Here is a 25,209-nt window from a genome sequence, read left to right as displayed (position 1 = left end):
GCAGGATAGGGACTGTGACCAATCTGTTGCTCCAAATTTCAGCAAAATACTTAATGTAGTAAACAGTTAACAAATAGTATTTTAAAAACAAACGTGTGAATGGTATACGGTGGGGGTAGATTTTTGCTGCTTTCAGTGATAATCAAAAACTTCTCTCCCTCAGCAAGGAGGATTTGGGAATCCTCTATAAAGAGATAGTAGTTGATTCCGTGTAAGCAGAGGAGTTCTCAAAGAGAGTGAGTGTAAAATGAGAAGGGAAGGGGACCCAGAATTGAACCTGAGGGACACCCATAGATAGGGATGGAAGGCAGAGGATTAGTTGGTGAGAGACTGACAAGTGGCCAGAGTGGTAAGAGGAGAACCAGGAGCAAAGTGTGGTGAAACTGAGATTAGATGGTGTGAGCAGGAGGCAATGGTCCAGTGCCAAAAGGCAGCCGAGAGGTCAAGGGCAGAGATAAAGTCCAGTAGGTCAGATCCAGAGCTTGAAATTCCTGAGGTTCTACTCACTCATATGCCCTAGAATGGCTTCTCAAACCCACAGCTTCTGGTAGAACAACCAGGGGCATCCATGATGAAACCGGGATGCGTGCCCTTTCTGTCATTTCACGTTCTGTATCCACTGCCCATCTTAACTGTGCACTGGAATCTTGAATTTGGCCAGCAGTTTTCCTTCTCAGCGGACACATTTTCATGGTATAACGAATGTACTCTGTAGCCATAAGATGGCATTTTAGTGCTCTGCCTTGTTGAACAGCAGAAAGCATTGATACCTACTTCTTTTACAGATGGCCACTTTAAGCCCTTGTTAAGCCAGGCAGTGTTTCTTATTAGTAATAGAATTGCTTAATAGAATTATTATTACTATATACTGTTCTAAGCACTGGGGTAGATACAAGATAATCAGGTCAGGTCCAGGTCCCAGCGGGGGACACAGAGTTTAAGTAATATCACATGAATCAGTGGTACTTGAGTGCTTACTTTTTGCAGAATGCTGTTGCTTTTCCTTCTGAGGGGAGTAGGTGAGTTGTTTTCCTAGACTATGCACTTGAGGTAAAAAGCACTAAAATGGAAATACTTGTTCCTAGAGATAATGCTGCCTTGAATGGAATAATGATGTTTCTTATGTACTTAAGCCCATTTGTTTAAAATAAGAAGAAATGCTTAACGTATTCTTTATTTTAACAGGCTTCAGGAGTGCAAGTTGCTGATGAAGTATGCCGTATTTTCTATGATATGAAGGTTCGGAAGTGCTCCACACCAGAAGAAATCAAGAAACGAAAGAAGGCAGTTATCTTTTGTCTCAGTGCAGACAAAAAATGCATCATTGTGGAAGAAGGCAAAGAGATCCTAGTAGGAGATGTTGGAGTAACCATTACTGATCCTTTCAAGCATTTTGTCGGGATGCTCCCTGAAAAGGATTGTCGTTATGCTTTGTATGATGCAAGCTTTGAAACTAAGGAATCCAGAAAAGAAGAGTTGATGTTTTTCTTGTGGTAAGCATCTCTGTAAATGTCATATTTACTTGTATAATTGCTCCACTTTTGCAACACAAACAGTGGAGAAAGGAATTAAGTGTAGCAATTAGAAGAGCAGGAGAGAGGAGGAGAAGAGAAAGGTAAGAGGGACCTCATTACCACAAATGTACTCAGTGATATACGATAACACCTCTTGAGTGACTTTAGCTCATTTTAATCCTACTCCTCCTATCCCAGAGTGCAAAATACAATCTTGTATTTCCTCCTCTAATTTGGGGGATAGAAGATAGCGCATCTGCATAAAGACTTTTCCAACATCTCTCTGTGGCCATCCAAACTTAAGTGACCCTTTCCTGAGTTTAACCAAGAGCAGTGGAGGAGGAGGTGGTGACACATCCTCATCAGTGCAGTGAAGAGCGACAGGCGCAGAGACTGGCTACTTTAGAGGCTAATCTAACAAATAGTCCCATCCCCAATTGGGGTTGCTCAGGTCTCTGCAGAATTTCTCAGCCCTCCAGAGGATGGCATCCCCTTCTTTCACATTTTGGTCTACCCCCAAGTGTTGCCAAATGAAAGAACTGACACAGCTCCCCTGCTCTATTTGGATTTTTATAGCTCAAATCACCCCCTGGTACCTTTTCCTACTAGCACTGTAGAATATTGAACCCAAAGTGAAGTCAGCAGGATATTTGCCTCATCCAGATGCACTTAGATTCTTTCAGAAGTGGCAGTGTTAGAAGCTTTCATGATCTAGGGTAGCTGCTTGAAACTAATTTGACTGATTCCATTTTATTTAGGGCCCCGGAACTCGCACCTCTCAAAAGTAAAATGATCTATGCAAGCTCCAAGGATGCAATCAAAAAGAAATTTCAAGGTAAAGTATGTGAGGGTTCCAGCTGGGTGATGGAGCTAGAGCCCCAATCTTCATCAGAGGTGGAGGCACCCTTTCTATAAAGAGGGGAGATTGGGAAACTGATGTGGCCTTTCTTGCTCTTCAAGAGGGAGCAGGGGTCCTGGAAAGCCAAGGAGAGTGAAGTAGCTCTACACATGTGGCTTCAGCCAGGTGCAACTGGTGTTAAGCACTTGTTGCAAAAACAGGTTTCAGAGCACATTTAAAGTTTGGTTTTGTGAGGTCCATTTGATTCCACTGGAGCTCTCATATAGAAGGTGGGGGAGTTTTATTTCACCTATGAATTATAAACTCCTTGTACATGTGAGTGGCATGAGTGACTGGCTTTCCAGGTGGATAGATTGTCCACCTTTTTCACTCATTCCCTCATCCTTCTGTTGGCCAGGCCCTAAGGCCACTTTTTGCAGTAAAACGGTGAAGGCACAGCAGCCCTGTGTAATTCACTACCACCTTTCTCAAGCTCTGATAGCACAGATCTTTCCACTCTTGCCCTAACTCTAACCTTGTTAAAAAAAAAATCAGCTTAAAAGCAAGGGATCAATTTATTTTAAACACAGCAGTCATACCCTCAGCTTTGCTGTTAATAACGGTTCTATCATTGTGTTACTGAATCTGATTATTGTGCCTTGAGACTCAAGGTCTGGTCCCCACGACCTCCTTTCCCTGTCGCCCCATCCCCCTCCATCCCTCCAGGCACCAGCAAATGGCACTCTTCCCTTCCTCACCCTTGTTAGCCTGGATCCCTTTCAAAATTCCAAGACTCACTTTGTTCTAGTCCTGAAATTTCTAGTTCTCCCAGGCCAGCTTCCCATCTGAATTCATCTCAAATGATCAGACTCAAGGAAATTTTTTTCTAACATCTTAGACCCTATCTTGCTAAAATATTGTTCAACTCCAGTTGGCACTCAAGGGCCAGAGAACTATAAACTTTGCCACCAACAGGGGAAAAGCAGCAAAATTTGACAAGAACCGACTGGGCCATATCAGTTAAGGTTAAACTACTAATTAAATTCAATCAGCACTCAAAGCCATACTGCACTAACTATATAGAAAAGCTACCGTTAGAACCAGATTCTTATTATCTTTGAGTGAACTGCCTCATTTTGCCCAATTCATTTGATATGTGCTTTTATAAACTGACTGGATCAATTCAACACTGAAGCAACATTCACAACTAAGAGAAGCAGCGTGTGGCTTAGCTGAAAGATCAAGGGCTTGGGAGTTGGCCACTTGTCTGCCGTGTGACCGTGTGACAAGCCATTTCTCTGTGCCTCAGTTACCTCATCTGTAAAATGGAGATTAAGACTGTGAGCCCCAAGTAGGACAACCTGCTTACCTTGTATCTACCCCAGCGCTTGGCACATAGTAAGCTCTTAACAAATACCATAATAACTAATTCCTGTTGTAAATCTATTATGGGGATGAATGAGTCAGCAGACTAAATGCAATTTCCCTTCTGCAATTCTTCTTCCTAGGGATAAAACATGAATGTCAAGCAAATGGGCCAGAAGACCTCAACCGGGCTTGTATTGCTGAGAAGCTAGGTGGTTCCTTAATCGTAGCTTTTGAAGGAAGTCCTGTGTAGACTACCATTCAGTGCCACAAGTTGAAAAGCTTCCATGTTTAATATATCTTCTTGCTAAATATGTAAAGCAAATATATTTAGGCCAGGGTATCACTGAGGGGGAGCTGTCTTGTCATCTTCTAGAATAAACTAGATATTAGTTATATGAACCTGTACAAATGACCCTAAATAAACCTAAAGTCTAAAGTTTTCATGGTGTGAATTAAATTTTTAATGGCCAGCTGACTGTCTGTCTAACAGGCAAGTTAGTATTAAGATTACTCTTGAGCTCAGGGTTTTTAATGCTTTAATAAAGATAAAAAGTGGCCATAAAAGTGGAATGGAAAATGATCATATCCTCAGTAACACCCCGAGTTACTTTGCCTCTGTCACCTGCAAGTTGGTCATGATTTGATCGTAATTTGGATCCTAACATTTTTTTCTTTCTTGAGCTAAAGTGAAACTGGGTTCAACAGTGACCATCTATTAATATTAAAAGCATTTCTCCTCATAAGTTGTAGTACTAATTCTAAACCAACACTAATTCACTAGATACAATAGTAGGTAAGACCGTCTTCACTTTAATCTTAACAGCTACTGTGTGATAGACTACCTTGAAATTGTACACGTGTAGGGACTACTAATCCTTTGAAGCACATAGTCAAGACACAGGAAGCTACTCTTTGGATCAAGGGTAAGTTCTTCCATTCACTGGCTGCAAGACATTGTTCTGATGGAATGCTCTCATGCCAGAAATCACGGTGCATTTAGCAATGATGGTGCATTATCTTTATGCTTCTCAATTCAGTAGGCAAATTATAACTGTCATAAGTCATTAGTAAAAACTTAAAGCCTTTATGAACATGGACAAGCCAAGAGGCCTGTTACCTTTTTAATGGTGCACTCATCAGGACATTGCTGCAACTTGTTCTGTAAGTCATGGAAGACCCAGAGGGGGAGGCTCTTTCCTATAGCAGTATGTTGATTGTCTCTGAAGGGGTAGCAGGTATAGAACATAATATTCACTAACTATTATATAAAAGTTTCAAATGACTGTCGTAACACCATGGACATAACACTTTTGAACTATAGAGATGCACAAGTAATCGAACCTAGAGGTAGCAGTATTGGCTCTATTTAATAAAGGAAGCGTTTTTAACTAGTCTCCGGTGTAATTCTTTGTGTGTCTTTTTCCCTAACCAACTTGGTCCCAGATATGAACAGCACAAAGTGGGTGGGTTAACGCCAATGGGATTTGGGAGTAGGGCTGGTAGCTGTTAGCCAGACCTCTGGCTTGAAGGTATACCTTGATTAAAATAGCCTTCAGTAACCATGTACTCCTAGCAAGAGAATAATAGGTCCAAGATAAAACTGTCAGAATTTAAGAGCTTTTGTACATGTATTAACTCCACTAAGGTGGGCGGAGGGAAGGAGGTGGTGACAACACACCCACAAAGTCTAATCCCTACTTAAACAACCTTATTCATAAATTCCTGGCTTTTCTTCTTCCCATTTCCTTGACTCCTCTCCTTACCCAAAACAGCAAGTTCTTAATTCGTTAGGGAGTTGTGCCAGATCTATAACCAATCCACAGGACCAGAGTGATGCAGTCCCGGCTGCATGACAAGTTTTAACTCGAGGAACAACCTAGGGGGAGAATTTTCCCAGAGAGGTGAAACAGCCAGGCCCCTCTTTCCTGGTTTGGGATACAAGCCCGTAGCCTCTATGCACACTAGAATTGGGTTGTCTCCCTTTCCTGCACACAGAGACACAGCTGAATGCATCATCTCCCAACCCTACAACCAAATACTCTCACTTTTAATGTCATCATTGCAAGTAACTATCAGCAATAGAATTAAGCGATCCAGTCAACTGAAATAGAAAAGTTTACACATTGAGTTTTTCAAAGCTGCCCCTATCCTGTGAATAATATGCTCCACCCATCATGTTGCCTTTGGAGACCTTTTTGAAAGAACTTGCTCATGCAGCCATTTCAGAATTTAGGCACCAAGAGGATAATCTTGGTAGCAGGGTGACCTAGTGGAAAGATTGAGGAATCTACCTGTGTTCTAATCCTGCCTGGCTCTGCCACTTGGGCAAGTCGCTCAACTTCTGTGTGCCTGTTTCCTCAACTGTAAAGTGGGGATTAAATACCTGTTCCTCTCCTAGTAAGACAGAGCCCCAGGAGGGACAGGGTCTGCGTCCAATTTGTTAAGGCCCATGTGCTGAGGTAGAGTATATGCAAAAATATACTCTCTACCTGAGCACATAGGCCTTAACAAATACCAAAATTCGTATTAAAGGACATTAGGAAGATGAAGGTTAGATCGGCCTTCGATACACTGGGTGGAGCCTGACACTGATATCCAGGTTGCAGGCCAGGCCCCAAGTCCTGCTGGCCCACTTCGCTGCACCCCCTCCCTTCCCATCCTCTTCCACCAGTCTCCACCAGCTGGCATCCCAGCCAAAATGGGGTGACCTATTGAGAGCCTATTGTCCAGCCATATGAACTACTGCTTTAACACCACATTGTGGATCAAACTAAAGGAAGGAAAAGTAACCTCGCTACCTCTCCCTGAAGATCTCTGAGTGTTTAGGTGAGCACTGGGATCCTTAAAGGAAGAGATAAAATATGTACCTAAACATAAACAGAAAGTTAATTGTGCTTTCTCTTCGGTAATTCTATGCCTTTGACCTCTCCTCCCCCACCCAACCCACTCTCCAGACTTCTATCTCCCCACCACAAAAAAAGGGGGCGGTGGGAGATCCAGTTATAAAATCCTTCAAGGAAATAAAAAATGTTGAAATGGACCAGATCAGAAATCACAATGGTACTTTCAAATCCAGCATCTATTTTGTTATTGATTGGCTAATCTCTAGAAATAAAGAATTTGATGAGTCAGGCCTGTAAACTGCTTTGTTCAGCCAGCTTGCTGCAAACAAATCACAATGTCCTTTAAAAAGATCATAGTGGTACATTATACTGTTGCTAGGAGGCATTCTGGTCAATTTAAAATCACCTCCATGAGGTGAGTCACACAATTCTTTCAAAAGCATGATCTAGAAATCAGCTTTTGGCCTTGGAGATTTCTGGGTACAGATGAGCAGACTGAACTTGAAATAGCCCCAAATCAGAGGGGTTACCAGCTACAGAAGCACATTATTTAGCTGGGGGCCCCAGTGCCCAAGAGCAAGTAGGCTATGGGCTTATATAAACCTTTTCATCAAAATTGAAAATCATTCCTTAGTTCCTAAGAAACCTGCAGTAAGTCTGCCTCCAAAGGCATTAATGGCTGGAAATCAAGGAGCCATTACTGACCAAAACATCGCCCCAAGGCCATTTTTTGATAGAGTTGGGGGTGGTAGAGTCCCATGGCCAGGGGAATGATAATAATTAACAAATACCATAATTATTTGTTAAGTACTTACTATGCGCCAGGCACAGAACTAAGCGCTGGGGTGGATACAATAAAATCGGGCTACATCTGGTTAGGGTTTGGGTTCAGGATATGGTAACAGGGTCAGTAGATGGGATAGGGTAGGAGTAGGTCAAAAATTAAAAAAATAAATGGTGGTATTTGTTAAATGCTTACTATGTGCAAAGCACTGTTCTAAGCACTGGGGGATACAAGGTGATCAGGTTGTCCCAAATGGGGCTCACAGTTTTAATCCCCATTTTACAGATGAGGTAACAGGCACAGAGAAGTTAAGTGACTTGCCCAAAGTCACACAGCTGGCAAGCGGCAGAGCAGGGATTAGAGCCCACGACCTCTGACTCCCAAGCCCGGGCTCTTTCCGGTGAGCCACGCTGCTTCAAAATGTAGGACTTCAAAAATACAGGACTTGGTTGAGAAATGAAGTTAAAACTATTGGTAGGATTAGGTGCCTGGCATTTTTGGCTTTTGGGACTTTGACAGTTCCAACATCTCCCACTCATCAATCCTTGACCCATGACTCTGATGAGGGAGCCACTGCAAAACCAAAAATAGGCTTCAAGCTGCAACGAAGGAGCTACAGGGGGACCTTTAACTCCCTCTGATGGCAGGAAAATATAACACAGGGATCAAAGCCCCAGGAAAATATAACACAGGGATCAAAGCCCCAAACCCAATTATTCACGCACAACAGCCGCCACGAGTCCCAACACCACTTTGCTCCATAACCTTAGTCGGCACGCCTCTGCTCTCCCCCCACACCAGGATCTGTCCTTTTATTTTGGGACCTGACCACCTTATTCAGAACTCTCTTCCCTGCTGAAGGGCCTGCTTGAACCACTTCTGCACCCGTTTGGTCCCTGGGATTTGGGCTGACACTGGACTTTGACACACTTTGACACTTACAGGAAGGGCTGGTCCACCGGACAGCGTTGGATAAAACTCACAGGGGTCCAGCTTGTCTCTCCTGCCGACTGCCTTGTCGCGGAAGTGGTCGTCACCATGAAGCTTTGGTTTGTTATGTCCTGTGGACGCTGCAGTGGATGGGCAGCTTCCATAAGGAGGATATCCCATTTGGAAAGAACAGAAAACACTCCCTGGAAGTAATCTTCCACCTCACATTGGCTCACTAAAGCTCCAGAGGTTACATAGAGGCAGGCCCAGGGGCCTGTTCAGTTTCTAGGAGCCAGGGAGGGCGAGGGGGAGTGAGGAAAGTAAACGCTAGAAGGCCAGTAAGCTGATACATTTCAAGGAAACCCTTCAAATTTATACCTGTGGATTTTCGCAGAAAAACAACCCCGGGGCTAAAGGTGCTGAGGGCATAAAATTAAGTCCCTGCACCTCGTGAAAAACACACCTAAGCACTTATGGTCAGGGCAAGCTTCCAATGGCCTGTGGATCAAACACAAGGGATACCCACGGCTCATGTTTAAAAGGTCACGGCACAGGGGACCAGGATATCACACTGACATGGGACTTTAATCAACGAGAAGAAAGGGTACTGGGTTTCCTGTGCCCCGAGCCCTCTAACCTGCATTCCCATACTGGATCTCCCATTCTTGGCCAATTTAATCTCTGCTAAGTGAAGTGACACCCGACTCCTTATTTTCCTTTCACATTGTGCCTGTCCCGTCCCTTCCCGCCTCACCCCACCCTTAACATCCAGGCCCCTCCCTTACCTCCAGGATGCAACGACCAATGAGGCCAGCGATAAAGACAGCCATTTCATCAGCTTGAGCCCAGGTGCTCAGGGCTCTGAAGACGGCAGGGCAGTCAAGACGCTGGAAAAAAAACCCCATTGGCAACCACACCCCACTCTCCTGGTTAATAAATGTTTGTGGGAAGCAGGGGGGAGGGGGGAGGGGATGGTAGCGTGGGGCTCTAGAATTAAAGAAACCTCACAAGTGGTTGGGCCCTCACAAGTCTGGTGACTGGGAAGCTGAACGGGGCAGGAGAGTGACAGACCTGGTCGTCGGGCCCTAGGCTGGTGAACTCTAGGGAGGTGAAAAGTGGCTTGTGGATTTGAGGGGTTTGCCGTGCTGGGCAGTTTGGTCACTTCTCAAAACTAACATTGGGTCCAAAGCTTCCAAACTGGGAGCCAAAGTGGATGGGGATTGCGGGGGGTAGGGTGCTGCAGAGGAAGCTCACAGATCCAGGGAGAGGACGATCTCCCGAATGCCTGGGGCCTGCTGGACCCCGGATCTGGCTTCTTCCTGGTGAAAACAGGTCACCCAGCACCAGAAGTTTGAGGAGAAAGTACCTGCTCCCCCATGAGCCACCGCTCCAATCACCCATGTGCAGGAGAAGTTTCAGGAGCACAGTTGTCTCACCCCCAGCCCTAGGGACTCAAAGACCAAGGTAGCAAGATCCAGATCTGGCCCAACTGAGGTGTTTCAACATTCCCAAACCCGAAGCAGAAAGTTGGGAAGGGCCCAGGCGGTCCTGAACCCACCTTTATCCCCAATGTCCCCTGTCCCGGGGGGGTCCTCACGTGGCCAAGAGGGGAAACCCCCCAGCTCGATAAACACCGACTGGCGGGCTGGTACGACAGCCATTGCTGGTACTAGAAGGGCCAGGAGCCCCGTCGGGGTGAGACCCGATCTCCACCCCATCAACCCCCATCGGCCCCTGGCCCTTTCCCAGAGTTCCTTTGCATCCCCACTGTTGCTGCATCCAACCGGGGCCCTGGCAGGGCCTATGGAGACAAGACTCTGACCAACGAGTTGGCTACAATGTGGGATTTTAATAGCATCGACACCCGGAAGTTCACACTGATCTCTTGCCGGCAAACAAAACCCCGCCATCACCAGGCATCGACTGACTCCCCCCCCCGCCCCTTCCCGGTGCATGGTTTACCCTCCATTTGAGAGAAAAAAAAACCCCAAAAACAAACAAAAAAGAAAACAGAAAAAACAATTGCACTGATTGATGTTCAGAGTCTTTTTCCCTTTTCACACATTCACGGACTCAGTTCGGACAGACACGTTAATTAAGGCCGTGGGGTCTGCTCACTGACACAGTCAGTCTTACCCCAGGGAACCGTTTTACAAACATTACAAAGATTCCTTTACAAATTTTGCACCTGCAGTATATATTTTGTAAATCTAAGAGGTTTTGGTTGGCTAATGGCTTCTCTCTCTATAGGAAGTTGAGCGTACTTTTTTTTTAGGAATGTGTAAGGCATTTTGGTCAGTTGAACAGTAACTTCTCATTCCCCCGCCGGGCTCAGACAGAAGTCCCCTCCTTTCCGCTGCCTCCGTCCTTCTACAGAGAAAAAAGATGAACCAGATCAGTTGAGGCACCGGCCCTCAGAAAGCAAGGTGGAGGAAGGGAAAACTGAGTTGGAGCGACCTCTTTTCCAAGAAGCAGTATGGCCTAATGGGTAGAGTACGGGCCTGAGAGTCAGAAGGACCTGGTTTATAATCCCGGCTCTGCCGTGGGTCTGCTGTGTGTGACCTTGGGCAAGCCCCTTCACTTCTCTGGACCTCAGTTACTTCATCTGTAAAATGTGGATTAAGTCTGTGAGCCCGATGTGGGACAAGGACTGTATCCACTCCAATTTGCTAACCCCCAATGCTAAGTACAGGGCCAGACACAAAGTAAGCATGTAAAAATTCCACAAATTATAATTATTATTAATAATAATAATAAAAAAGGGGACTTGCAGGGACTAATGGCTCCTGGATCTGCCCCAGCCACTGTTGAGTCATTGGCAGCATCCACAAGAGTGACAGGGCAGACCCTTGGGAAAGAAAGGAGTCTGCTGAGGGAGGTTAAAGGGGAAGCTGAGGGCGAGCTCTCCAGCGACGTCCCCCGCTGATGTTGATGTGGCAATGCTTGACCTTGGGTCCTCCCAGCTCTAAAGCATCAAAGTCACCACCTGGGAAGGAGGTCACCATCCATCTGTCCACCACCCGCCCCATCCCCAGACCAGAGCTGTCGCAGCAAGGTCTCGGTCGAACCACCCGGCACTGCAGCCGCCAGGATAAAACTCTCGCAGAGAAGAGGCTGCCTGGGCCAGGATGAAAACCTAAACTGTAAGATGCAGGGAAACTCTACGTTGATTCGCTCCTGAAATAAATGTCCTCCCTGGGCCCCACGGACATGGGGCCAGGGAGTTCTGCCGCTCCAGACCCAGCCCCCTAGGGCTTCATCTCCTCGTGGCTCAGGGTGGGAGCCCGGGCCTGGGAAAGAGCTCGCTCCTCCCAGGGCCAGACTAGGCCCCAGACTCTGGAATGAAGGCTGCTGCTGTCCAGCTGCGGCTGGAAGCCAAGACAGCGGACTGGGCCTCCCGCCCACTCCCTCTCCCGGCGGTTCCAATCAAGCTCCACCTTCCTGAGGAGCCACGTCTGCAGTTCCCCAGCCAGGTGGTGATTGTTGCAAGGAGAAAACCAAAAAAAAAACATTCTTGGAAGCAGGAGTGGAACACCAGACCACATACCGTTCCCTCCAGCTGCTCCTGCAACTTTTTTACTGCTTCTTTCTCCTTGGTTAGTTGCTCCTGAGTCGCCTTCAAAAGCTCCTGGAGTTTGGTAGCCGCTCGACCCAAGTCCTTTGTTAACTTCTTTTCCTTTTCAAGTCTTTCCTGCAGGCAGCCAATTATAGGTTTACTCAGAATTGATCCAATAGACCCAACTCTGACCGGGTTTCTGGGGTTATAGAGCCTGGATGAGGTCTGGGCCTCTGCCCTCGGTGGAGCTTTGGCTAGAAGGAAATCCAGAGGTGGCCAGTCCAAGCAGAAATACAACAGCCTGGCCTAGGCCGAGGACAAGCCTGACAGTGGGCTGAGGTCAAAGGTTAAAGTGGAAAGGCAAAGGGATAATTAAGACAAGCATGGACGGTCCAGGATGGCAGCGGGGGTTGGAGTCAGACTCTTCCACAGCTCCCATGGGACTGGGCCGGGGGTCCTTGGGGAGGGTGATCACACCTGTCTATTAGACAGGCCTACCAGCCACATGGGTGACCCACCCCGGACCTGGAGAGATAGAATCGCCTTGGCACAGTGCCAGGGTCTCCTCAGATGGGCCTCCCCAGATTTACCTTCAGCTGCACAGCCTCCTCTGTTTCTGAGGACTCCAAATCACGAGAGGATCGAAGAGTCTCCAATTCTGCTTGTAAACTACTTGCTGAATTTTGTGCCTTATTTCAAGAGATTTCGGGAGACGGGGGAGGGAAGGGAGGTGGAGGAGAGAGATGGGAGAGAGGTTCATGTTAGATAGTCAATGGGAGGAAGCCAGACTTGGAGACACGGGGCCCAAGTAGGAAACTGCTCCTGTCCTGCCTCACCTCAGGAAGGAACAAAAGCTTCCACCTGGCTGGTGGGACCTGAACCTCAGAAACAGGCACTGGCTTGGGGGCCTCAGTCCAGTATCAATGGTAAATACTGAGCGCTTATTGTGTGTAGAGCACTAAACAGTTGGGAGACTGCAACACAATAGAGTTGGTAGACACAAGTCCTTGCCCTCAAGAAGCAGGGGGGCACAATCACCTCTCAAGTCCCCACTGGCTTATGCTTGCTTTCAATCAATGGTATTTATTGAGCTCTTACTCTTACCGTACTAAGCATTTGGGAGAGTATAATACAATAAAGGTGAGAGACAGGTTCCCAGCCCACAGGGGATTGTAAAACTCAACTGCAATAGCCCACTCGACTGAGCGACTGCATCATTCACTAGCTCTGCACCACCAACTACCTGAAGATGGGATGACCCCTCCCTGTCCACCAGCACCCCGTGCATGAGGCGGGAAGCCTGACCACTCCTTGGGGTGTGTAAGAAGCTTCTGGCCCCATGATCACGGATGACGGCCGAGCCTGGAGAAATGAGAAGCCTGCAACTTGTTCCCATCCAGCAGTAATGTATTGCATGATCTCTCTTATTTTTGTACTCTTGGCTGAATTAACCCTGCCACCCTTTTACTCTTTGGGTGTCTGTGCCCATGGCCGCCCAGGACCCCAGATTGGCGTAATAACAAATATCATCAAAACCCCCCCCCCCCCCAAAACGAGGGCAAGGTCAGCAGCAGAGGAGAAACAGCATATAGTGAACAGTCAAATTATTAGCTTTCGTTTTGACAAAGGATAGTTTAGGGCTTTCAAGGGCACAGATTCAGGGGGTTGGGCAAGTTCAGCTCTTGAGGTCTGGCAGGCGTCCCCATTCTTTCCCCGGTCACCTGCAGCACAGACTACCTTGAATTCACTCCAAAGAGCAATGAGGGACCCTGGGTTTAAAAACAATTCAGAGCCCTCATATAGCTAAAATATTATTCTTACAATCAGACTCCATAAATGTTTCCCAGCTTACAAAACTATCCCCCAGCCCTCCCCTAGCCCCTCTGGCTGAAGGACAGTGCAATGACGGAATTTCGATTTTTTTTTTTTTTTTTTTTTTAACTTACTTAAAACAAACTATTCTCTTTCAGGCCTGGAGCCCACAGGCTAACATGGGTCTAGAAGGCTGAACACCGCAGACTTACCTCCTCAAACTCAGCAGTTAGCTTCTGCCGCTGGCTTTGCTCGTTTTCCAACAGAGCTTTGCTCTTTTCCAACTGTGTCTTCAGCTGCACAGAAACCAACACAATCACACATAGTGTTCCAATGGTCAAATTGGAACAGGAAACGTTGACCACTGAGACTTCTGGCCTTTGGCATCTCAGGCAGCCCAGAACTCCAGAGCCACAGGACTTCCTGGACTCTATCCACCACTTGAGGCTCCCTCCCCTCCAAGCCTTCGCCCTGCCCTCATCTGGGCCCTCAGCCTGTGCTTTAGGAGTCTTCTAAAGCCTTCCAATTCTCTGAAATCAGGCTGCAGATTTCCCGGAGGCCCAGAAATGTGTCATTACATTTTACTGTCCTATGTCATCAGTCCCCACACGGAAGAGAGGTGGGAGGGGGAGGGACAAGGCCACCTCCATGGTCTTATTCCCACTTCCCACTGCTGAGAAAGTCATTTTATGGAAGAGCAAAATGCTCATCAGCTATCCACTGAACACAAAACCTGCTAAAGCAGCTTCACAGATAGCCACTCACCCCGAGACGGGTAAAGGTTCTTACTAGGCTATTTCACTTATTGCCTGGATTTTTACTGGGGGGGGGGGGGGCAAGGGCAAATGAAGAGCACCAGGAGGTAAGCTTGTTGGGGGAAATAATTCTGTGGACTGGTCAACCTTGGGTCCTTATGTGCACGGTTATTTCAGAGCTTCTGGTGACACCCCCTCCCCCCATCCAAAGAATGGCCGGCTCAGAATAAAGACAGAGTGTTTATGCAGTTGTGAGCAGTGGAGACAAAACAAACAAATGACAGTGTTAGTGATGGACGACAGACGACTAGACAGAGAGCCTCACCGCCCTAACCTCGAGAGGTTCCTGCTCAGTTGGGTCAGCCTGAGACCCAACCACTTCACCATCCTGTACATGGTTCTTCATTTCACTCAACTGCTGCCTGACCTGAAATAGGGATGAGCAAGTTTCCCTCAATACACACAGCCACCAAGGTACACAAGGCTTTTGGAAAAAAGACCTGAAATGGGGATGAGCAAGTTTCCCTCAATACACACAGCCACCAAGGTAGAAGATTTTTTGAAAATGTTTTTTAAAAATCAGCTACTGGAGAAACAGCGTGACCTCCTGGATAGAGCACGTGCCGGGAATCAGAAGGACCTGGATCTAATCTCAGCTTCGCCACTTATCTGCTGTGTGACCTTGGGCAAGTCATGCAACTTCTCTGGGCCTCAGTGACCTCATCTGTAAAATGGGAATTAGGACAGCGGAACATGGACTAATTAGCTTATATCTATCTCAGCGCTTACTATAATACCTGGCATACAGGTATGCCACTTAAATACCATAAAAAATTGGCTATGGAGAGCTTAATGGGGAAAAAGCTCGACTTGTCTTTGAGGTAAGGCTACTGGGATCTTTAAATGCAAGTCACTTACGGCTGAGAAGGACTGAATTCTAAGACTGGCCGTGGCTCCCACAGGCCCCTTGGGGAGTATGACTACTTGGCAGAGTCCAGAGCCGAGCCTGGCTTGTCCCTCAAGCTCCAAGCCAGAGCGAGCTTGGAGAGATCTGCCTTGTTTCAGCCTGCTTGGGCCTAGACCGCAATCCCCTGGCAGATCTGACGATGGAGCTGGGTCTCCAAATGGGGTCTCTCAGATTACAGGACTCAGTATCGTACAAAGACTTGCTGTGCATGCCTGCCTGCCTTCTTTTAAAACGGTACATTGTAGGCCCTTATTACATATGTTCCAGCACTGTACTAAGCACTAGGTAGACTCAGGCTAATCAGGTGGCATATAGTCCATGTCCCATCTGGGGCTCACGGTCTTAGTCCCCATTTTTAGATGAGGTTCCTGAGGCACAGAGAAATTAAGTGCAAGAGGTCACACAGCAGGCAAGTGGTGGAGCCAGAATTAGAACCTAGGTCCTCTGACTCCCAGGCCTGTGTTCCTTCCACTAGGCCATGCTGTTGTTTCTCCTTCTCCCTTGCCCCCGGAAAGCCTGCTTCCTCCCACCAGAGTTAGACCCAGTCAGGAGCGTGACTGGGTACAGCCCCTCCATCCCTCCTGATGTTGCTTTAAGCTGTTCCACACTTCTGGTCTAAGTAGGGATTTTTTTGGTTTACCCCAGACCTAGAGGAAAAAAAAATCCTTTCTTTCTAGGATTTGACACTCCCTGTTTTTGGCTTGATCTTTTTCCAAGTCAGTCTGCTGATGCAGTGACAAACCTATTGGGTGACTCTGCTTGTTTCATCAGCAAGATGGCAGGGTGGCTATAAAGAATCGGTTGCAACTCGATTCTTAAAATAGCAAAGTTAAACTAAGGCCTGTGGTTTCTGTTTCAGCAGCAACATCTCCATCAACCATAGAGTTTTTGTTGAAAATTCATCAAGAAATTCTCCATGAAACAAAAGATAGACAGCCCCCAAATCCCAACACCTAAACCCCTGCAAGTGGTCTTATTTTAGTTGGTCCTGCTGAAAATTCATATCGTCTTTGATCACTCACCATCGCCCCTGTTCTCCACCCAAGTCATAATTCAATCCCTATTCCAAGCTTGGCTACTCTGTTTAAAAAGCAAAGATGTCTGACTATTGATGCAATATTTGGTTTGAATCAGCTTCGTGCTCAAAACCATGTGTTATTCAGCCTAAGCAGATAACCACTAAACCAGATGGGTCAAAACACATTTAGCAATATTTCATTTCCCGGGTTTCCCCCAAGTGGAGGGGTTCTGAGAATGCCCACGTGGCAAACAAAAACCAAGAAACCCCAGCCGAGAATGACCCCAGAGGAGGCAGGGGAAAGGCAAGGCCTTTTTTTCCCCACAAACCTTTTCCACAACTTTTCTGTGGTGATGGCCTAGCAGAAGATATAAACAGGCTGTAAATACAAGGTTAACATATATATGTTTCTCTCTAAAAAATAAATTTATCAAATAGAGGAATGTAGTTACCAATGCAAGTTCCTTGCTCTGTTTCTGTGCTTCTGTTTTTGTTGCACTCAGCTCCTCTTGGGACTCTACTAAAAGTTGTTTCAACTTCATTTTTAATAGAGGGAAAAGATGGAAAGGGAAAGAGAGAGAGAGTGGGGGGGGAGGGGAGAAGAGTAAGAAAAAAAGTTAGCTTGATCAAAGATTTAAACTACAGTAAATGCAAAACTGTCAAAACTAAAAATATTTCAGTGGTGGGTAAAAACAGTCATACTTAAAGGCATTCCCTACATATCGAGTTTCTTTTTCAAGACATCCAAACCTAATCTTCATATCTTTTCCAAAGGCCAGAAAAATGTGTTAAAATGGTTTCCTTGCATAACAAGGAATTTAACTGCTCAAGAGTTGTTAGATCTGAATTAGAAGTTTTGCTTTAGAAGTCTCTGCCTTTGCTCCTATCAGTTCAAGATTACTAGAAAAGCTGTGTAGCTTTAAATTTATCCATTCTGAAATTTTAGCCACAAATATATATACATATATACACACACACACACACAATTCTGAATGGTTGGCCACTGCACAGTCAAGTACTCTGTGAATTCATAAAGCAACCACCTTGTACTCCTCTAAATCTGTCAGAACCGAGTAAGTGGCCAGGGACTGTCACAACACTTGGATGCATGGATGCTCCAAAATATTACTAATCATTCTGGGAGGCTGAGAAGGGGGGCAAGCAATTCAGGAGGTGAAAAAAATCACCATAGGGCAGACAAGCCAGATGGCCAACGTAATCTATTCAAAAAGGATGTGGGCCTGGGCATCAGAACACCTGGATTCAAGTCTCCAGTTCTGCCACATGGCTGCTCTGTGACCCTGGGCAAGTCATTTAACCTCTCTGGGCCTCTGCAAGTCGGGGACAAAACCCTTAGCGAGAATGTTGTGAGGACACAATGAGACAAATGATGAGAGCGTGCTTTGGAAAAATAAAAGTGCAGTAACAGTACAGCAATTGAAATTTGTACTGCTCCCACCCAGATCAGATTCAGTACCTGTGGTAAGTGAAAACCCAGGCAAGATCTATGTGGCCACTAAGGCTTGAGGAAAGGGACAAGTTGGGGAACCAGCAGAGCCTACTTACTAATGCCATCTCTTTTGTGTAGTTCTGACATTCTGCACTGGCTGTTGCCAAATGACTTTCCAACTGGGCCTCCAGAAGGGATGTATATTCTTTTACCTAATGCACACACATACATATTACCTGCCATAAATGAACTGTCTAAAATGCAGGATATTTATGAATCAAAGTAAACAGCCCAGAAATGGCAACAACAGGACTCGAGGATATTACTACTATCACTAGGCGATTCATGTAAATTATAGGCAGTGTCTTTAAGCAGTTATTTTCTGAATACCTGATCTGCATTCTGGAGGTCTCCTTTTAATTTATCCACAGTTTCTTCAAGACGTTTCACTTTGGTGTAGGACTACAAGGAATTGGAAAAAAAAAATGATAAATGCTTTGGTCTGTTCTGACCAACAGAAATTAAATTGCATTTTACTTGGAATACAGTGAACTCTGGGGGATTAACCACACTTAAATTGCCCAGGTTTTCTTTCACCACCTTTCTCAGTGTTGACCCAAGGCTAGGGGCAGATTTGCAGTATATCCCAAGATGTTAGGGGGTAGAGGGGAAGAGAAGCAGCAAGAAAGAAAGAAAAAAAAACCCACCTGACTATTCGTCAGTTCTTCCCATGTCAGACAGCCTCATTTATCTATGTTTAGACTTGGTGAGGTACTCATTGAGAGAGTGAGAGACAGACAACTGCCGAGATGTTAGAGGGGGAACGGAACCAACACAAAGAAGGAGAATGCTGGGGAGCAGAAGACGCAAGGTAAGAAAAAACTGCCAAAAGAGGGTCAAAGGAAAGAGACGGCTACCATTCAGGAGAAACTGTTTTAAGTCTGCAGAAGAAAGAAAGGATTGAAGCACATGCTGACTTGAGAGTACAAGGCGGAGGAGGTTTACTTGTTATCTGTCCCCACCCCTGCAATTTTCAGTACCCATTTTCTCTAGACTGAAAACCTGAGGGATAAAAGGATGGACTACAGGTGTTACAGTGCTCTAGTCATTCCTTTCCCATAGCCTACCCAGGGAAAGCAGCCCCCTCCCAGAGGAAAAAATACAGGTGACATAGTCAAAACAGAAGGTTAGAAAACTGGGGTGAAAAGGACCTCAATCTGAAACAAATGGGAAATGTAAGTCACAGAGGGAACCTCAGAAAAATATGAAACCTCCCCAGACCTGGACCGTGGAGAACAACCTTGCTTCCCTGTGGTGATAACTGTCCCTATTTTAAAAGTTTGACTAACCTAGAATTACTCCGAAGTTCTGTCAAACAAATGAATATTAATTTAAAGAGTTTGGGGTTTCCTTGCTATTTTGAAATAAATGCCATTAAGTACTGATCATTGAAGGTACACTGTGGTTTGGGTTTTTTTTAATAAATTCAGGAACAAAGGTGTTCCTATTCCAGAATTCTTCCCCACTGCCATCCAGCAGAAAAACTCAGTTCTTGGATTGGACCTATTTTGTTCTAAAGAACTTTAGGGAGCTCAACAATAACAATAAGCCAGAAATTTTACAGGAAAAACATTGACATTCCACCTGCTTCAGCATGATCTTCCCACCACGGGTCCCTGATGTTACCCTAGTCTACTTCTGCGGGCCACAAACGGGGTGTTTTACAGTATATCTCTTTGGCAATCAAAATAAATGAGAGTTCACCAAGACTTTACACAAAACAGATCTTACTAAAGAGGACTGATGACAGAGTCTGCTGCCTCAAAAGTAGTCTCTACCTGGACTCAAATCTAGTGTTGGCTTTCTGTTAGGATGCACAAACAAAATCCACACAATTACTTATAAAGCTTGGCATAGAACTAGGATGATTTATGATTCCCAACCTAACCTACTTCTTTGGATTTAAGGAGCAATTGAATTGCAAAGTGCTTTATTATTCTGGTTAAGGTCATCATCTGGAAAGGCCTAAAAACGATGCTGATTTTGACTAGCCAAGGTGTGAGCAACTCAAACTGATTAGAAAGGGCTTTTGCCCAAGAGACCTATAAGAATCTGGCCCTCAATCCTGCACAGAGTTAGGGGTCACGAGGTATCAGCCAAGACGACAACTAAAACATTTACCTTTTGCAGTTCTTCTTCAGAAACGGATAATTTTGTTTTCCATATACGCTCTTCTTCCTCAACACTCTTCTGCAGATCTTTCAACATGCCTTCCTATTGAGTCAAAGAGTTCGTTTCCTTGTTAGAATTATGCCCACCCAGTTCAATCATTTCAGTGCAAGTGCCCCAGAGGTGCTGTTTCAGGTGATTAGTGGCTGACTGCTCTCTCCATAGATCACTACTGCCACTGCCTGCTCCATCCCAAGAAGCCACAAGAGCACTAAGCTTGAAGTGAAAGAGAGGGGTAACAGAGTGACCTAGTGGTAAAAGCACAGGCCTGGGAGTCAGAGGACGAATGTTCTAATCCCAGCTCTGCCACTTGCCTTCTGCTGCGCCTTGGGCAAGTCACTTCACTTCTCGATTCCTCAGTTTCCTCATTTGTAAAATGGGGATTCAATACCTGTTCTCCCTCCTCCTTAGGATGTCAGTCCCACTGAGGCAGGGACTGCGCCCAACTTGATTAACTTGTAAATAGACTTGTAAACTGATTTAACTTGATTAATGTTAATATTAAGCACCTAATACTATTTTTAAAAATGACTGACCTAAAGCAAACTCTGGCTCTAATTCTCCATCAAAAAATTTCTGTTCTTACAAACCCAAAACTTGGTTCTGCCATACAGTCTAGAAGGCCCCAAACATTTTTTTGCCTATGGTTCCTACTTTAGAGTTCTTCCCCTAACCCTGCCCTTCTCTTTGATTCCTCAACTAACGTTTCACGATACTTCCCGGCCAATACAGATACGTTTTAGGGAAGCAATGTGGCCTAATGGAACGAGCACAGGCCTGTGAGTCGGAGACCCTGGGTTTTAATCCCGGCTCTTGTCTGCTGTGTCATCTTGGCAAGTCTCCTTCTTCTCTGCAGAATGAGGATTCAAGACCTGTTCTTCCGCCTACTGACACCGTGAGTCCCATGTGGGACCCGATCATTTTGTATCTATCCCTGTGGTTAGTAGAGTGTTTGGCCCAAAGTAAGCGCTGAACAAACACCACAATTATTTCATTCTCCCTTGAGCCTTCTTTCCCACATAAATTAAAAGGGTTCCCTGTTCTTCCCCCTGGGAATACAATCACTTGTTTTTCCTCCTCCTGATGCCCCCAGTTCCTAGTCCTGAAGGCCCCTGCCTCACAGACAGCACTGTGGGCTCCCGGCATTCTCTGAGCCTCTGTTTCAGGAGGTAACACCATTGGGAGTCCTCAGCTAGCGTTCCCACTGTCACACACAGGGGCGGGTTTAAACCCACCGTTTCTGCGAGGATGGTTCTGTACTGGTCACATTCTGATTGTAAAGTGCTTTGAGCTTCCTCTGCTTCTCTTAACTTGGGGGCTAAGTCCTGTAAAGGTGAAAAGAGGAAAGATTTCTCTTTACCACTGAATATTTACCAACTGCTACCACCAAAGGAATGGCTCCCGCTACCCTCCTCCATCAAAAAGCCACCCGAACCCTTTAGGCTTGTCTCTCGTCTCACATCACCCTTACAAGAAAAATTTCAGGGAAGAAACCAGGATCCTCAAGACACCAACTCACCAAAGACTCTGATTCAGCTGCCTGCTGCTTCAGAATTTCACAGCTCTTTTCCTTGAACTCTTGCAGCCATCCACCGTAACCCTGAAATGCCCCCGAAAAAGAAATGAGTCAAAACCAGACAGAGGGCACCCAGTAGATTCAAATCATTTCCGTCTCAGGTCTGCCGAGTGTGGCCTTCGTTTTTACCTGTTGTGCCGCTACAGTGACCTGGGGAAAGAGAGACTGCAGCAGCTCTTTCGTTTGTGTCTGCATGAAGCGGAGTTGTTTCTCTGTTTCTTCCTGAAAGGAGAGGCGGTAAGTGCATGGTGAGTTATTGACGATGATGTAGCTTGGGCACATTTACAGGGGATTTACTGTTCAAACTTAATTTTGAAAGGAAAGTACATCTCAACTCTTCAATGGGAAGGAAGGATATCTGTGAGCTGCTTGTGGGCAGGACTCGTGTCTATTGTATTGTACTTTCCCTAGTGTTTACTGCAATGCAAAAATCTCCAGATGGGTTCCAATTGTCCCCACACCTCCCCTCCCCTCCGCGGGACCCAGCAGCATGCATTCAATCATATTTATTGAGCACTTACTATACTCAGAGCTCTGTACTAAGCGCTTGGGAGAGTACAATATAACAGACACATTTAATGCCCACAACAAGCTACAGTCTAGAGGGACTGTAAGCAGCAGCAAGCCTTGGTGTGCATGGACGTCCATTACCCTGGGAATTAATCTAGTCACGGGCAACGAAGTGGCTCAGTGAGATCAACAATAGCAACACTAATCGCAGCTCTGCTTCTGGCAGGGGGGCAAGTCTTAACCACTGAGGACAAGTCTGTCCTCAAATGAACTACAGGGAATCTATTCACAAGGCTGCCATATGGGTTATTAAAAAAAGGTTACAATACATGTAATCCATAATGCCTTATATTTAAATAATGCTTTCATGCAAACATGCAGCATATAACATACGTTTTTCCATGTAATTAAAGGGCAGTTACGTATATACGGTAGATACATGTGGTTAAAGGGCAGTTAGGTAAATCAATCAAGGGTATTACTGAGCACTTACTATGCAGAGCATTGTACTAAGTGCTTGGAAGAGTAATAATAATAATGTTGGTATTTAAGTGCTTACTATGTGCAGAGCACTGTTCTAAGCACTGAGGTAGATACAGGGTCATCAGGTTGTCCCACGTAAGGCTCACAGTCTTAATCCCCATTTTACAGATGAGGTAACTGAGGTACAGAGAAGTTAAGTGACTTGCCCACAGTCACACAGCTGACAAGTGGCAGAGCCGGGATTCGAACGCATGACCTCTGACTCCCAAGCCTGTGCTCGACGCTTTCCCTGCCTATAATGAGCTTACAGTCTAGAGGGGGAACAGATATTAATATGAATAAATAATTTATAAAATACAATTTAAATACAAGCACATAAGTGCTGCGGGGTTGGAGTGAATCAAATGTCCAATGGTCACAGATCCAAGTGCAAGATAACTGTGGAAGATACATGCAGCTCACAAGACATCTGGCCTGATGTAAAGAACACAGGACAGAGAATCAGGAGACCTGTAGTCAAGCCCCTGCTCTGCCCCTAGTGTGCTGTGTGATGCTGGGCAAAGCCCTTGCTGGGTCTCAGCTTTCTCATCAATAAAATGGAGATAGGGAAAGCACATAGCTTACCCCAGATTCTGAGTTCTCTATGTGCAATGAGCTGTGTCCATTATGATTATTTTATATCTTCCACAGTACTGAGCCCTTGTAAGCGTTTAATAAATACTAATATATAGAGTCAGTTCTGCCATTTAGTGTGTTGGCATTCTATCCGAAATGTACAATGAGGAAAACACAGAATTAGGGAACACTCTTCTGACAACATTCCTGCCTGGACACATTGTGTTGCAAACTCAAAATAAAATGTAGTACAATCTAGGCCTGAGTAGGATCACATGCATTTTCCGTAAAGCAAGTGTCTTTGAATAATTCAGATATTTATTGAGCAGTTACGAAGTGCCAAGCTCTGTGCTGAGCACTGAGTAGATACAAGATCATCAGAGTGGACACAAGTCCTGTCCCAAACCCCATGATTAAAAAGAACTGACTGTAAATGCTTAAACACAAATACACAAGAAACTAGGATTAAGTTGTGTGTATGCGATTAAGAGTGTTTGAACATTTATGTAGCTGATAAGAACAGCATTCTTCCATTTTTAGTAAATTTCTGAAACTCCTCCATATAATCTGAGCACTGACTTATTTTCCATGGCAAATATTTTAACATTTAGAAACAAATGCATAACGGCATTTGTTCTGACATCTTCAAAAGACTAACAGTTCATATCTGATTTATTAAAGCTGCTTTTTAGCTTTGTGGTCAAGTGGGCTTTTCCATTAGTAAGGGTAAAAAACTAATTCACAGAGTTGGAAAGAGAATAACTCATAGAAGGGGCTAATGCTATTTCTTCCAATACCTTTCTATTAATGTGGTGGCTTTTTTAAAATGCGTTTTTGATGGGTATTTCTTAAGTGTTTACTACAGTGCCAGGCACTTTCTACGTGCTGGGGTAGATATACGCTAATCAGGTTGGATACGGTCCTGTCCCACATGGGCCTACCAGTCTTGGCCTCCGTTTTATAGGTCACACAGCAGACAAATGGTGGAGCCAGAATTAGAACCCAGGTTCTTCTGACTCCCAGGCCCGTGCTCTATCCATCAGATCACACTGCTTCTCCTTTTGTTTCACTGAGTGTCAGACCTAACTGAACTCACTCTCAGCAGTGTTGCAGACCATATTCAAATCATACTATACCACAAAGCAAGATGATATATTGGCTGTTAGAGATTCTGTATTGGATTTTGTTGAGAGGTTGACTGAATTTTTAACATTAGCAGAGTTTCTGTATTGGTTTCTCAAGAGCCCACTGAAGCTTAAACTCTTAATGTTTACAAAGTGGAAAAAAATCTCATTCAAGAGAAGAAAATATAGTACTCGCAGAGACTTTGTTTCTTGAAGGATGTGGTATACAAAGGCAAAGCTTACTGAAAATTCTAAGCACCATTTTGGAAGAGAGTTGGAATTTGGGGTGGGTTTTTACTAAATGGGCAAACATTGTCAGTATTTTGTTATTAGAAGTCAGAGAGGAAGTGGGACCTTGGCTTTGGTTGAAGAACTCAGCTTCTCCTCGCAAGCTTTTTCAGTTGAAGATACAGCTTCCATGGCTGTCCAGTTTTTCTTCCGGAGGTCCTGAAAGGAGAAAGATAGAAAGAAGAATGAAAACAAAATTTAATGTACTTCAATGACACAGACAAATTATAATGATGTCATGACACTTTTTCCCCTGAGGATGACTGGAAAGCTACATATTTATTCTTCTTAATATGACAGCAGGTACCTTTATCTTGCCACAAAAGAACCTAACCAATTTTCTAGTAGTACCTCAATGCCATCATTTCACTAGATTTCCCTTTGTCACTGTCTGGAAATTTTTAATCTCCATGAACTCTTCGGTACTGACTTAATGTGGTGCTCCACACTCAGCTACAAGTGGGCAAAGTATGAAAAATCCTTTTTAAAGAAGCTCCACTCTAGAGCCCATCTCCATCTTGACCTCTTGCTCAAGTCTTGCCTCTGGCC

The 25,209-nt window shown here is 45.2% G+C and overlaps 2 protein-coding genes across 2 annotated transcripts in view; one reads left to right on the top strand and one right to left on the bottom strand.

Annotated features, from left to right (window-relative positions):
* Positions 1-5,111, top strand: part of DSTN (destrin, actin depolymerizing factor) — a 30,903-nt gene extending 25,792 nt beyond the window's left edge. The window contains exons 2-4 of the mRNA XM_029072313.1: positions 1,186-1,493; positions 2,273-2,349; positions 3,861-5,111. Coding sequence (XP_028928146.1) covers positions 1,186-1,493; positions 2,273-2,349; positions 3,861-3,970 — 495 coding nt within the window. The 3' untranslated portion in view covers positions 3,971-5,111. The remainder of the gene's footprint in view (positions 1-1,185; positions 1,494-2,272; positions 2,350-3,860) is intronic.
* A 4,995-nt stretch (positions 5,112-10,106) lies between these two features.
* RRBP1 (ribosome binding protein 1) overlaps positions 10,107-25,209 on the bottom strand; it is a 65,471-nt gene continuing 50,368 nt past the window's right edge. The window contains exons 13-25 of the mRNA XM_029072405.2: positions 24,727-24,819; positions 21,770-21,862; positions 21,584-21,664; positions 21,300-21,389; positions 20,017-20,109; positions 18,226-18,297; positions 17,952-18,047; positions 16,838-16,921; positions 14,735-14,827; positions 13,858-13,941; positions 12,424-12,522; positions 11,825-11,968; positions 10,107-10,647 (exon numbers count right to left, since the gene is read on the bottom strand). Coding sequence (XP_028928238.1) covers positions 10,609-10,647; positions 11,825-11,968; positions 12,424-12,522; positions 13,858-13,941; positions 14,735-14,827; positions 16,838-16,921; positions 17,952-18,047; positions 18,226-18,297; positions 20,017-20,109; positions 21,300-21,389; positions 21,584-21,664; positions 21,770-21,862; positions 24,727-24,819 — 1,161 coding nt within the window. The 3' untranslated portion in view covers positions 10,107-10,608. The remainder of the gene's footprint in view (positions 10,648-11,824; positions 11,969-12,423; positions 12,523-13,857; positions 13,942-14,734; positions 14,828-16,837; positions 16,922-17,951; positions 18,048-18,225; positions 18,298-20,016; positions 20,110-21,299; positions 21,390-21,583; positions 21,665-21,769; positions 21,863-24,726; positions 24,820-25,209) is intronic.

Source organism: Ornithorhynchus anatinus, chromosome 9 (assembly GCF_004115215.2).
Source record: "Ornithorhynchus anatinus isolate Pmale09 chromosome 9, mOrnAna1.pri.v4, whole genome shotgun sequence".
NCBI classification, from domain to species: Eukaryota; Metazoa; Chordata; class Mammalia; order Monotremata; family Ornithorhynchidae; genus Ornithorhynchus; species Ornithorhynchus anatinus.
Note: the sequence above shows the minus strand (reverse complement) of the source record. Positions and strands in the feature narration are given on the sequence as shown.